This window comes from Theropithecus gelada, chromosome 3 (assembly GCF_003255815.1).
Source record: "Theropithecus gelada isolate Dixy chromosome 3, Tgel_1.0, whole genome shotgun sequence".
NCBI lineage: Eukaryota > Metazoa > Chordata > Mammalia > Primates > Cercopithecidae > Theropithecus > Theropithecus gelada.
The window spans coordinates 153,828,248-153,841,454 of NC_037670.1; the positions used below are offsets into that span (position 1 = coordinate 153,828,248).

Genomic DNA, 13,207 nt, shown 5'->3' on the forward strand with positions numbered 1-13,207 from the left:
TGACTTCTGTATTTCAGTTCTTCATCTTCTGTAAGATGAAAGTACGTATATAATGTTCTGCAGAGAGACAGCAAGAGAGTAGGAAAGGGCATTTTTATTGCTTTTCTTTTTTCTTTCTTTCTTTCTTTTTTTTTTTAAGAGACAGAGTCTCATTCTGTTACCCCAGGCTGGAGTGCAGTGACATGATCATAGCTTACTAAAGCCTCAAACTCTTAAGCTCAAACGATCCTCCACCTCAGCCTCCTAAGTAGCTAGGACTACAGTCATGTGCCACTACACCTGGCTAATGTTTAAATTTTTTGTAGAGATGGGGTCATGCTATGTTGCCCAGGCTAGTCTCGAACTCCTGGCCTCAAGCAGTCCTCCTGCCTCAGCCTCCCAAAGTGCTGGGATTATAATCCTATAGGTCTGAGCCATCACACATGGCCAGCATTTCTATTTCTCATAAGCTTTCTGCATTTTGTATTGAGAAGCTGCTGTTAGCAAAGTTAGATTTTCCTGGGTGCAACAGCCCTTTGACAATCATAGCTGTTCTCTAGAGTTTTTTTTTGCAGCCTCTGCTTAGTGGCTGTGGGCAGGAGTCTAAACTTGTATACCCTTTGAGGAAACTTAGCAGGGAGAGAATGAACTGGCTCCAATCCTGAAGAGCCATCTAGCACTTACTTTTCAGCCCTTGCCTTGGTTTCCTGATCCAGCACAAGGATCTTTCCTCTAAATTTCAGGAGTTGTGTTGCCCTCCTCTTCCCTTAGAGATAGGATAGTTCCTGGTTGGGTTGACAAAATAGGAGTTGCAGCCCTGAGAAACAGGAGTGATGAGATTAAGCTCTCTGTGCTCCAGTCCTCCTGGCCCTCACCAAATGTTGAAGGCTGCCTTCTCTGCTGCAGCAGCCAGCTGGCAGGAAGAGGACAGGTTTGATGGTTTAATCTCCCAGGGACACAAGTGGCTATTTTTAACTGCTCTGAAAAGGAGGAAGCTGGCTTTGGATTGAATTGGACACAGGAATGTGTTGGAAGCTTTAGCTCTTTCATGCCACCCTCTCTACTTTGGGCCGCTTCTTTAAGGATCTCCCAAATATGACTGTTCTGTTTTTCCTGCCACAGAATTGTATAGTTACACTGAGAACCTGGAATTCACCAATAACAGGAGGTGCTTTGAAGAAGATTTCAAGAGTCAAGGTAATTCCAGATCTTTACTCATAGAGACCTGCTTTTTCCTTCTATGATATCCCAGCCTGATCTAGTAAAAGGCTAAAACAAAGTGGGATCCCTCATCCCCTCTGTATTAGTTAGGGTTCTCTTAGAGGGATAGAGCTAATAGGATAAATAGATAGATATATAAAGGGAAGTTTATTAAGTATTAACTTACACAATCACAAGGTCCTACAATAGGCTGTCTGCAAGCTGAGGAACAAGGAGAGCCAGTCTGAGTCCCAAAACTGAAGAACTTGGAGTCTGATGTTCGAGGGCAGGGGGTATCCAGCACAGGAGAAGGACGTAGGCTGGAAGTCTAGGCCCATCTCTTCTTTTCATGTTTTTCTACTAGTTTTATATTTGCTGGCAGCTGATTAGATTATGCCCACCAGATTCAGGGTGGATCTGCCTTCCCCAGCCAGCGGACTCAAATGTTAATCTCTTTTGGCAGCATCCTCACAGACATACCCAGGATCAATACTTTGTATCCTTCAATCCAATCAAGTTGACACACAGTATTAACCATCACAGGTCCACCCCTTGTCAACTGGAACTCATACACATCTCCTGAGATCATACATAATCTTCAAATAAAGACAAAAATAAGGGCATAATTATGCCTAACATAGTACAACTATCCTTCGTACAACTGGAAACTCACCAGTACCCAACCCAAATAGTATTATATAAAGTTAACAATACTTAAATGCTGATATGAAGTCAATAAATCTTATGTCACATGATAAAGGAGAAAGGAAATAAAATGAAGATATTAGTACAAGTGTATACATGCACAAACATGTTTTTAACAAAAGAAGGAGGAAATACTCATGACAATTACAGTCCTCATTTCTGCAGCTAGTCACTTGGTTGTAGCTGGTTTTGATGACTACCTTCTTCTACTACCCATTCTGTATTCCCTTTGCCTTCAGCAAGCAACTTGGCAGGTCGTGGTTTTTTCCTGGTGGAGTAACCCAAACCTTCATTCCTGAGGGGTCTGGGTCATTTGTAGTCCTGCCTGGATTGGGGTGTTGTGGTTTCCCATCAACCTTAATCACAGGGCATAGTAATACTAAGAGACACCCTAATGGATCTCCTGTATTCCATGCATACTCTTCCTTACCTCCATTGTGGAGTAGTAGACTGATTTCATCTTGATAGTCTGGGTCAATCACCCGAGCCAACACTGTAACTCCCTTCTTAGCCTGTTGACTTAAAGGTAGAAGGACCCCAAAGTGTCCAGGTGGCAATCTTAACTTCCAGTTTAGTGGAATCATTGTTGTGTCTCCTGGTGGCAGTGTTCCTCCCTCTGGAGCTAAAACCTCTAGGCCAGCGTAACGTAATGTCGCGGAAACAGGAAGCAAAAATTTTGCTAGCAGATCACTAGGGGTGATGGTGAGTGGTGCCACTTCCACCCCTTGATTCCTGGACCAGTGAATCCTGACTATGGGAAAAACAGTACCATATACTGGATGCTGATTGAGAGCATACACGGCCTTCTGGAGAACTTTGCCCCAGCCCTGCAAAGTATTGTCACCTAGTTGGCATTATATTTGTGATTTCAAAAGGCCATTCCACTGTTCTATCAATCCAGCTGCTTCAGGATGATGGGGAATGTGGTAAGACCAGTGAATTCCATGAGCACGAGCCCACTGCCATACTTCTTTAGCCATTAAGTGAGTGCCTTGGTCAGAGGGAATGCTTTGTGGAATACCATTACGGTGGATGAGGCATTCTGTGAGTTCATGGATGGTAGTCTTGGCAGAAGCATTGCTTGCAGGATAGACAAACCCATATCTGGAGTAAGTGTCTGTTCTAGTGAGGACAAACCTCTACCCTTTCCATGATGGAAGAGGTCCAATACAATCAACCTGCCACCAGATAGCTGGCTGATCACCCTGAGGAATGGTGCCTTATCTAGGGCTCAGTGTTGGTCTCTGCTGCTAGCAAATTGGGCACTCAGCAGTGGCCATAGCCAGGTCAGCCTTGGTGAGTGGAAGTCCATGTTACTGAGCCCATGCGTAACCTCCATCCCTGCCACAATGGCCACTTTGTTCATGGGCCCATTGGACGATGACAGAGGTGCTGGGTAAAGAGGCTGATTGGTGTCCACAGAACGGGTCATCCTATCTACTTGATTATTAAACTCCTCCTCTGCTGAGGTCACCCACTGGTAAGCACTCACATGGAATACAAATATCTTCAGTTTTGACCACTCAGAGAGGTCCATCCACACACTTCTTTCCCCAATCTTCTGTCACCAATTTTCCAATCATGCTTCTTCCAAGTCCCTGACCATGCAGCCGAATCATTGGCTATAGCCCATGAATCAGTATATAATCGCACATCTTGCCATTTCTCCTTCCATGCAAAGTATAGAACCAGGTGCACTGCTCAAAGTTCTGCCCACTGGGAAGATTTCCCTTCACCACTGTCCTTCAGGGATGTCTTAGAAAGGGGCTGTAGTGCTACAGCCATCCACTTTCAGGTGGTGCCTGCATATCATGCAGAACCATCTGTAAACCAGGCCCTAGTCTTCTCTTCCTCTGTCAACTTATAGGGAGTTATAGGGAGCTTATAGGGAGCCTCCCCATGCAGGCTGGGGGTGGCAGGACTGGAGACCATGGGCATTTGAGCCACTTCCTCATGTAACTTACTTGTGCCTTCAGGACCTGCTTGAGCCCGATCACGTATATACCACTTCCATTTGATGATGGAATGCTGCTGTGCACGACCCACTTTATGGCTTGATGGGTCAGAAAGCACTCAGTTCATGATAGGCAGTTGAGGTCACATGGTGACTTGATGGCCTATAGTCAAACGTTCAGTCTCCACCAAAGACCAGTAACAGGCCAAGAACTGTCTCTCAAAAGTAAAGTAGTTATCTGCAGAAGATGGCAGGGGCTTGCTCCAAAATCCTAGAGGCCTCCGCTGTGATTCACCTATGGGAGCCTGCCAAAGGCTCCAAACAGCATCCCCATCTGCCACTGACACCTCAAGCGTCATTGGATTTGCTGGGTCATATGGCCCAAGTGGCAGAGCAGCTTGCACAACAGCCTGGGCCTGTTGCAGAGCCTTCTGTTCTGGACCCCACTAAGAACTAGGGGGGAGGGGGTCCAGATAAATGGGCAGGAATAACACACCCAAATGAGGAATGTGTTGCCTCTAAAATCCAAATAGGCCCACTAGGCATTGTGCTTCTTTCTTGGTTGTAGGAGGGGCCAAATGAAGCAACTTATCCTTCACCTAAGAAGGAATTTCTCAACAGACCCCACAGCACTGGACCCCTAGGAATTTTACTGAGGTAGAAGGTCCCTGAATTTTAATCAGGTTTATTTCCCATCCTCTGGCACACAAATGTCTCACCAATAAGTCCAATGTGTTTGCTACTTCTTGCTCACTGGATCCGATCAGCATAATGTCATCAATGTAATGGACCAATGTGATATCTTGTGGAAGCAAAAAGCGATCAAGGTCTCTCCGAATAAGATTATGACTCAAAGCCAGAGAGTTGATATACCTCTGGGGTAGGACAGTAAAGGTATATTGCTGTCCTTGCCAGCTGGAGGCAAATTGCTTCTGGTGGGCCTTATGGACAGGAATGGAGAAAAAGGTACTTGCCAAGTCAATGACCAGTGCCAGGTACCAGGAGATGTGTTAATTTGCTCAAGTAATGAAACCCCCTGATACAGCAGCTGCAATTGGAGTCACCACTTGGTTAAGCTTACGATAATCCACTATCATTTTCCAAGATTCATCTATCTTCTGCACAGGCCAAATGCGAGAGTTGAACAGGGATGTGGTGGGAATCACCACTCCTTTGTCTTTCAAGTCCTTGATGGTGGCATTGATCTCCACAGTCCCTCCAGGGATATGATATTGTTTTTGATTTACTATTTTTCTAGGTAGAGGCAGCTCTAATGGCTTCCATTTGTCCTTTCCCACCATAGTAACATTCAACCTACCGGTCAGGGAGCCAATGTGGGGATTCTGCCACCTACTAAGTATGTCTATGCCAATTATGCACTCTGGCACTGGGGAAGTGACCACAGGATGAGTCTGGGGGCCCACTGTAAGTCAGGCCTGAGCTAAAACTCCATTAGTTACCTGACCTCCATAAGCCCCTACTTTAACTGGAGGACCACAGTGACATTTTGGTTCCCCTGGAATCAAGGTCAGCTCAGAGCCAGCATCTAGTAGTCCCCAAAATGTCTGATCATTTCCCTTTCCCCAATGCACAGTTACCCTGGTAAAAGGCCAGAGGTCTTCTTGAGGAAGAATCGGAGAAAAATTCACTGCATAAACTGTCGGTGATGTAGTGGGGTCCTTCCTCAAGGGAACCCGGCCTCCCCTTCATTCAATGGGTTCTGGGTCTATTAACTGGCTCAAGTCTGGAAATTGATTAAGGGGCCATGATTCTCTGTTTTTATAATTCAAATTAGTCTTTTGTCCATTCGACCTAGGAGTTTTCTGCTTGTATAAATTAAGTAGGAATGCAGTAGGCTTCCTATCAGTTTCACTTCTAGGAACACCATGATGAATTAGCCGATGCCACAGCTTTACATGAGTCAGACTGTTCTGATTGCTCCTTTGCCTCTGCTATCCATTATGGTAGCTACACCTACCTTGCCTTTGATGGTCGAGTGCTTCCACTTGGCCCCTGCTGCCTTGGGATCCAATTATTCCCATTGTATTTAAATTTTGCAGTTGAGTGACTGTGGTTCCCACCATTACATCTGACATAAGGAGAAAAGCAATTACAGGACTCTTCAAAGATGAAGTAGCTGCCTTCACAAATCTGTTTTGTAAGGCATTGGTCAAGGGTGTATCTTCTGGACCCTCCCAGCTGGGATGAGTAGGTCTAAAGTGACTAATCCACTCCACCATCCCAATCTCCCTAAGCCTTTGGATCCCTTCCTGTATATTAAACCAAGGGAGATCAGGCATTTCCAGCTCACTCACAGTGGGCCATCTTTTAATCCATAATTCAGCTGAACAAATAAACTCTTAGAACCTTTTTTAACTCCCCAAGCTGCAACATTAAATGCAGAGTCCCTACTTAGTGGGCCTAAATCAATAAATTCAGCCTGATCCAACTCTGTGTTCCTTCCTCCATTATCCCATACCCTTAATTCCCATGCCTGTTCTCCAGATTGCTGTTTATATAAATTAGAGGACTCAAATAGTTCTTTTCGAGTGTAGCACACCTCCTCATGGGTCACACTCTCAACCTCACCTCTAGGGGCCTGCCAGGACTTTCGTCTAGTTATAGGTCTAGAACCAAACAAAGGTGTTGGGGGTAGCTTCTGAGGAGAAGCAGCATTATCTTGCCTGGCAACTGTTTCAGGGCAACTGCCATCACTGTTGCTTCAGGCAGCGCAGGGTTTATCTCCTCAGACAAAGGTGGAAAGGCTGATGGCAGCATGGGTCAGGGAGGAGATATTGCCACTACTGGGGATGGGGAAGCTGTTCCTCCTGGCAAAAAAGGTTCATCAGAGTTTACAAACTCAGTGTGCCCAGCTTCACCAGGGTTCTCCCACATGTCCCTATTCCAAGTTTCAGGGTCCCATTCTTTTCCAATAAGTGCCCTCACTTTAACAGTAGACACCTGACAAGGCTATAAATGTATCTTTAAATGCATCTTTCATTGCAGGTCAGCCACTCGCATGACAAGAGTTTGTGTCTGTTTTTCCACAATTTCAGCTCTTTCTCTACAGGAGATAAGACTCTCACTCAGGGCAATCTTAGCAGATTTGAGGCTCAGTATCTGCTTCTGAAGCTGGGAGACAGAATCCCTGAGTTCATCATTTTCTTTCATCACTTTGTCCACTGAACTTAGGAACAACCAACCAGCTTTCTTATGTTCCTTGGTTCTCCACATATGGTCAAAGGTATTATGTATAGTCATTAACTCCTTGCCTCTCATGACCGGTGAATCAGGAATGTCAAATGCATTTATTTTGCATAACTCTCTAAATAGTTTCTGCCAAGGACTATCAGTGTTCTCCATACTATTAGAAGTAGATTCCTTAGCATTTTTGGATCTAATCATATTAAGCAGCCAGCTCCAGAAATCTCAAAACCACTGAAAGAACTCCATTCTTAATATTCTCTTCCTCTAGAACCACTCCTGGTACCCAAATCTGTATTAGGGTTCTCTTAGAGGGATAGAACTAATAGGAGAGATATATATATATATATGGAGAGAGAGAGAGGAGTTTAAGTATTAACTTACACAATCACAAGTATTAACTTACACAATTAGAAGGTCCCATAATAGGCTGTCTGCAAGCTGAGGAGAAAAGAGAACCAGTCTGAGTCCCAAAACTGAAGAACTTGGAGTCTGATGTTCGAGGGCAGACAGTATCCAGCACGAGAGAAAGATGTAGGCTGGGAGGCTAGGCCCATGTCTCCTTTTCATATTTTTCTGCCTCCTTTATATTTGCTGGCAGCTGATTAGATGGTACCCACCAGATTAAGGGTAGATCTGCCTTCCCCAGCCGGCTGACTCAAATGTTAATCTCTTGGCAACACCCTCACAGACATACCCAGGATTAATACTTTGTATCCTTCAATCCAATCACGTTAACACTCAGTATTAACCATCACAACCTCCATAACCATGTAGACTTTCCTTCTTGCTTATGGGATACAGGGTTCTCTGTGTCTCAAGTGGAGAGCAATGGAGTAGAAGCATGAGAAGCTGGTCCTGTGCTGCCTGATACAACCCTTGACCTTAATGTTTCACCCCATCTTCAACTTTGTCCTACTCTCAATAGTAATTTCATGTGCCCACACTGTGACATTCTCAGACATTCTCATCCATTTCCTTACTTGGTCAGTGGCAATTTGATTTTCAGTTCAACAAATGTGTGGTGAGTATTCTGTGTCAGATACTGGAGGCAGGAGTGAGAAGCAGCTTTTACAAAGAAGTTAGAGTTTGAGAGCAGAGGAATCATGTGCACATCACAAAACTAGCTGAGGCTCAAACAATGCTCCTGCCCCAGCCTCCCAAGTAACTAGGATTACAGGCATGTGCCACTATACCCAGCTTCTGCCCAAGGGCCTTCTCACGCAGCCTATACAGGGCAGCCAGGAAGTGCAGGGAATCAGTGTGCTCCTCTAGTTTAGCACCCTTCATCCAAGAGGAAAATGCTGTATCAGAAAAGTTTAAAAAGTGTTGGGGAAGCAGAGTATTTGGCCAGAGCATTAGTGAGAAAGGTCATTTTATATTGGGCATGTAAGAGTGGGAAAGAGGTCATTTTGTATTGGGCCTGTAAGGATGACTAGGAATTGAATATGTAGGGAGACAAAGGGAACTCCTTGAGGAAAGGCAGAGAGACAGGATAGTATGGGCTGTGTGTGGAGGATAGAGGGGATGTTGAAGATGAGGCTATAGACTGGGTTCAGGCCAGAACATTTTGGGTCCTTTTCCCATCCCTTATTTCTCAGTGAAATAAGGAAAGCTTTTGGAGAAAATAATCTTTTTGGGGGGAGCTGAGATCAGAGGTGGCTATGCTATGAGAAGCCTTTCCAGGAAAGGTGGCAATAGCTGACACTAGATGTATATGGCCTTTTATTCCCAGTGCAGGGCAAGGAATGGCTGGAGTTGGAAGAAGATGCCCAAAAGGCCTATATAATGGGACTCTTGGACCGGCTAGAGGTGGTCAGTAGGGAACGGCGGCTGAAGGTGGCCCGGGCTGTTCTCTACCTGGCCCAAGGTGAGTGACTACCCTTGCTAGCTTTAGAGGGGTGGAGGCTTGAGAGGGAAGTGGGCATTATCAGGACTGAGATGATGCAGGCTGTGCTAGGAAAGCAAGGTTTCTTGCCTCTCAAGGACAGATCTTGTCACGTGCTAGGAGTAACCTGTGCTTAGGGGGAAGATGAGATAGTGTTGAGTGCTGTTCTAGATCCCTTGGGATCTGCCATTATCTTACCAGGCATGTCAGAATTTTTTATAGGGTTCTTCTTTTCCCTACCCTGTACTGTAATCATATGTGAATACTAGCAAGAGGGTCAGTGTGGCCAGAGCTGATGATGTACCACCAGCTGATCATGGAGACAAGACATCAACTGTGGCCTGGCCCCAAAACTGAGGAGAAATAGGAGAGTGTCACAGATACACATGGACCCCTTGCATTGTTTCTCATTGGCATTTTGAAAGTTCAAGCCAACATAGCTGCAGGAGTGGATGCTGTGAGTAATTTGGAGGTGATCAGACCTAAATAGAGTAACTGGGGAAAGCTGGTCAGAAGAAACCTGTTAGCCAGGTGTTGGAAAGGGAAATGAGATAGCCTAGCTGGAGTGAAAATAAGCCTACGATCATAAATATGAGGCTTGTTAACAGAACCAACCAGTTGGGAGCTAAAAAAAAAAATTCTAAAAAGAAATAATAAAGAAGGGAAAGGGTAGACATTAGGTGAAGAGAAGACTAGCAAATAGGACTGTGCCCTCCTGTATCTCTAGGATCTGGTGCTCTGGCCAACTTCCAACTCCCAGTACCTTCATGTGTTTGCCCAAGGACTTTATTTATTTAATTTTTTTAAAAACAAAGTCTCACTATGTTTCCCCGGCTGGTCTTGAACTCATAGGCTTGAGCTATCCTCCTGCTCCAGCCTCCCAAGTAGCTAGGATTACAGGCGTGTGCCACCATGCCCAGCTTCTGCCCAAGGGCCTTCTCTGCAGCCCATACAGGGCATCCAGGAAGTGTAGGGAATCAGTGTGCTCCTTTAGTTTAGCACCCTCATCCAGTGACTGACAGGAGTTAGTAGATGGATAGCCTGACTGTCTCACCCCCTTGGATAGAATAACTGTGAGTTGTGTGTTTTATACTGTTTCCAAAGTTATCCCCTGAGTGAACTCTTTTGGCTTCGTTTTCTTCCCTATCTCTACTGATGATTCCTGGGGATGATTCCCAAATAAGCTAATTGTACTGGAATCCTTACTTACCTCAGGATCTGCTTCTGGAAGAACCCACCCTTAAGATGACAGGCCATTGATGAGCACATTGGACCTAACCCTAGAGACTACCTCTCTTCTCCCCTGACTCATTCCAGGAAGTTCTTGGGGTCCCTGTCATACCTATGTCAGCCTAATTATTGGGCAGAGTATTATAGGAAAATCTTAAGATCATGGGGCAGGGTAGAAAGAACTGGGATACTGCCATCTCTCAACCCCTGTAACAACTGTCTGCTCCTTTAGGTACTTTTGGGGAATGTGATTCAGAGGTCGATGTGCTACACTGGTCCAGGTACAACTGCTTCCTGCTGTATCAGATGGGGACCTTCTCCACCTTCCTGGAGCTACTCCACATGGAAATTGAGTGAGAAGCCTTAGGGAAAGGGCTGGCCTACACAACCCCCATTCCTTAAAGGGGCCTCATATTCTATGCTGCTTCCCTTACTATAGAGAGCCCCTGTGAGGAACTGGGTCTACTCACACCTCAGCCCAAAGCTCATTGACGGTTTCCCTCCATCCAGCCATGTTCTCTGATATTCTGTTCTCCCTCCCTGAGGTTGGATACATCTGCAGCTTCTGCCTCACTTACAGCTTTAATCCTGGGCTTCAGGGGCCTATCCTGAGTGGGTTCTCTTTTTTATTCAAGGACTCTCTTAGCTCAGCCTAACTCTGTAATTCAAGAGGGAAACTGTTCTGAGTGCATGACCCAAGAAAGACAGGAAATCAATTCCTGTCACTGTCCCCAATTCTTTCCCTCATGGGCTATAGTTCTAGAGGTTGCCTTATTTGCTGCTACCACTACAGTGACCCCTTGTTTTGTCTCATGCCCATCACCCAGGAGTTTGAGATAGGGTGCAATCTGCTTATTATTCATCAGGTGTTTCTTAGCATCTGTTTTATGTCCAGCACAATACTAAGCATAGTGGGGAATGCAAGATGAGTGGATACCACAGATCCTGCCCTTGCCTTGTCTTCACCATATTACGATAAGAGAGTTTGCTGAGGTGGCAAGGGAATTCTGTCAGCTCCTTTACCCTAGACCAGTTTCATTAGTGGCTGCCTAGCCAGGGAATGGCAAGCACTCATGTTTGTGTGAGTGATAAGTAAGAGCACAGAGAGAAAAGAGCTCTTATGCATTCCTGTTCTTTTTCTCCTCCCCCTGGCAGCAACAGCCAGGCCTGTAGCAGTGCCCTTCGGAAACCAGCTGTCTCCATAGCTGATAGCACAGAGCTCAGGTGAGTGGGGCTAACTATGGGCTTGGAACAGGGTGGATGATTAGCACCTGGGTTACCTTTTCCCCAAATCCCAGATGATTTAGACCATTAGGAAGTTGCCCTCTAGCTAATCTCACTGGGTTGGGCTCCCACAGAGACCATCCCTGAGGTCTCTGACTGTGGGCTGGGAATTGCCTTGGGAACCTCTTGTGACTCTTCTGTAACCCCAGGGTGCTGCTAAGTGTTATGTACCTAATGGTGGAAAATATTCGCCTGGAGCGAGAGACGGACCCCTGTGGGTGGAGGACAGCCCGGGAGACCTTCCGCACTGAATTAAGTAAGAAATGGCACTTGAGGAAGGTGTGGATGGGGTGCTAATGGGAGAGGGGAAGCAGAGCATCTGCCTAGGAGAGGCGCAGTCCTTTTTTTCTTTTGTTTTCTGTTTTTAAATTAATGTCCTTTCTTTTAGGACAGAGATACTGCATGGCAGGCACAAGGGCTGGGCTTGATTGCCCCCCTGTATCTATGAGCTAAGACCAGCCATGTAACTTCTCTATGCCTTGGTTTCCTTGGTTATAAGTGGGAATAGCCGTTCCTCTCCCACTCCATCACGAATCCCACATGAAAAAATGAGTTGAGTCACCTTGAAAACTGAGTTCTGCTCAAATGTAAGTTGGTGTTGTCATCTGACAGGGATAGGATATGAAGGCCTATGGGATTTTAAAAATATATTTATTGATGTGGGAAAGTGAATGACATTGAGTCTTTTAGCCAGAAAGCAATGTCTTCATTATTGTTACTTCCAGTTTGACATCCAACCCCAGAGCGTCACCCTAAGCTCTGGGGCCTAAGCCATTTTAATTCCATTGCCTACCTTCCTGCCCTTGAGGGGCTTCCTTCTGGGGGGCTAAGCCTCCTTCTCAGGACCAAGTACTCTGGAATTCTTCAGGGGAGGTGAGTGTCTTCCTCTGTGTGTCCAGAATCAGGGTTACATGAACAAAGTTTTAGCTGCCTCATCCTCACTTTCTCATTCCCCTCTCTCTTCACCCCTAGGCTTCTCCATGCATAATGAGGAGCCTTTTGCCCTTTTACTCTTCTCCATGGTTACCAAGTTCTGCAGTGGCCTGGCTCCTCATTTCCCCATAAAGAAGGTCCTGCTTCTGCTCTGGAAGGTGGTCATGGTGAGTGATTCTCCCCAATCCCACATTATCAGATCAGCAATACCCTATGCCACCTCACTTTGTTCTAGTTGCATTCCAGGAGCCTGGAGCCAGGGAGCAGAATAGGGCAGCCCTTAGCCAACTGCTAATTTGGAGGGGCAACAAGGCTGTCCTAGAGACATCAGATGTTCTATGTTAGAATAGGTTTCATGTTTCTATTGGATGGATGGGATATGCCACTCCATAAATTGGGTATGTCAGTGGTACCTTCTCTTATTAAAGCCAATGTTTGATGGAAAGAACACTGGTTGAAAGTTGGTAGATCTGGGCTTTGCTGATACTGAGAAACTTTGGGCAACTCTCTGTACCTCAGTTTCTCTAGCTATAAAAGGTTGGGATGAGTGCCTGCCCTCCCTCCAGATAAACAGAGGATATGTATTTTTTTTTTTTAATAAAAATAATTTTTTTACAGACAGGCCTCCCTGTGTTGCCCGGGCTGGTCTTGAACTCCTGGTCTCAAGCAATCCTTTCACCTTGGCTTCCCAAAATGTTGGGATTACAGGCATGAGCCACTGTGCCTGGCCAGGATTTGCTTTTTAAAAAATAATGAAGTTCTTATAAATATGTGGTTACGTTTTTGTTACTAGTTATTCAACTTGATCCTTCATTTTTGGCTCCCATCTC

At 45.5% G+C, this 13,207-nt stretch overlaps 1 protein-coding gene across 1 annotated transcript in view; it reads left to right on the forward strand.

Moving 5' to 3' along the window:
* Positions 1–13,207, forward strand: part of STRIP2 (striatin interacting protein 2) — a 54,376-nt gene that overhangs the window by 8,558 nt on the left and 32,611 nt on the right. The window contains exons 3-8 of the mRNA XM_025379538.1: positions 1,102–1,176; positions 8,778–8,912; positions 10,393–10,513; positions 11,316–11,384; positions 11,594–11,700; positions 12,417–12,544. Of these exons, the coding sequence (XP_025235323.1) occupies positions 1,102–1,176; positions 8,778–8,912; positions 10,393–10,513; positions 11,316–11,384; positions 11,594–11,700; positions 12,417–12,544 (635 nt within the window). The remainder of the gene's footprint in view (positions 1–1,101; positions 1,177–8,777; positions 8,913–10,392; positions 10,514–11,315; positions 11,385–11,593; positions 11,701–12,416; positions 12,545–13,207) is intronic.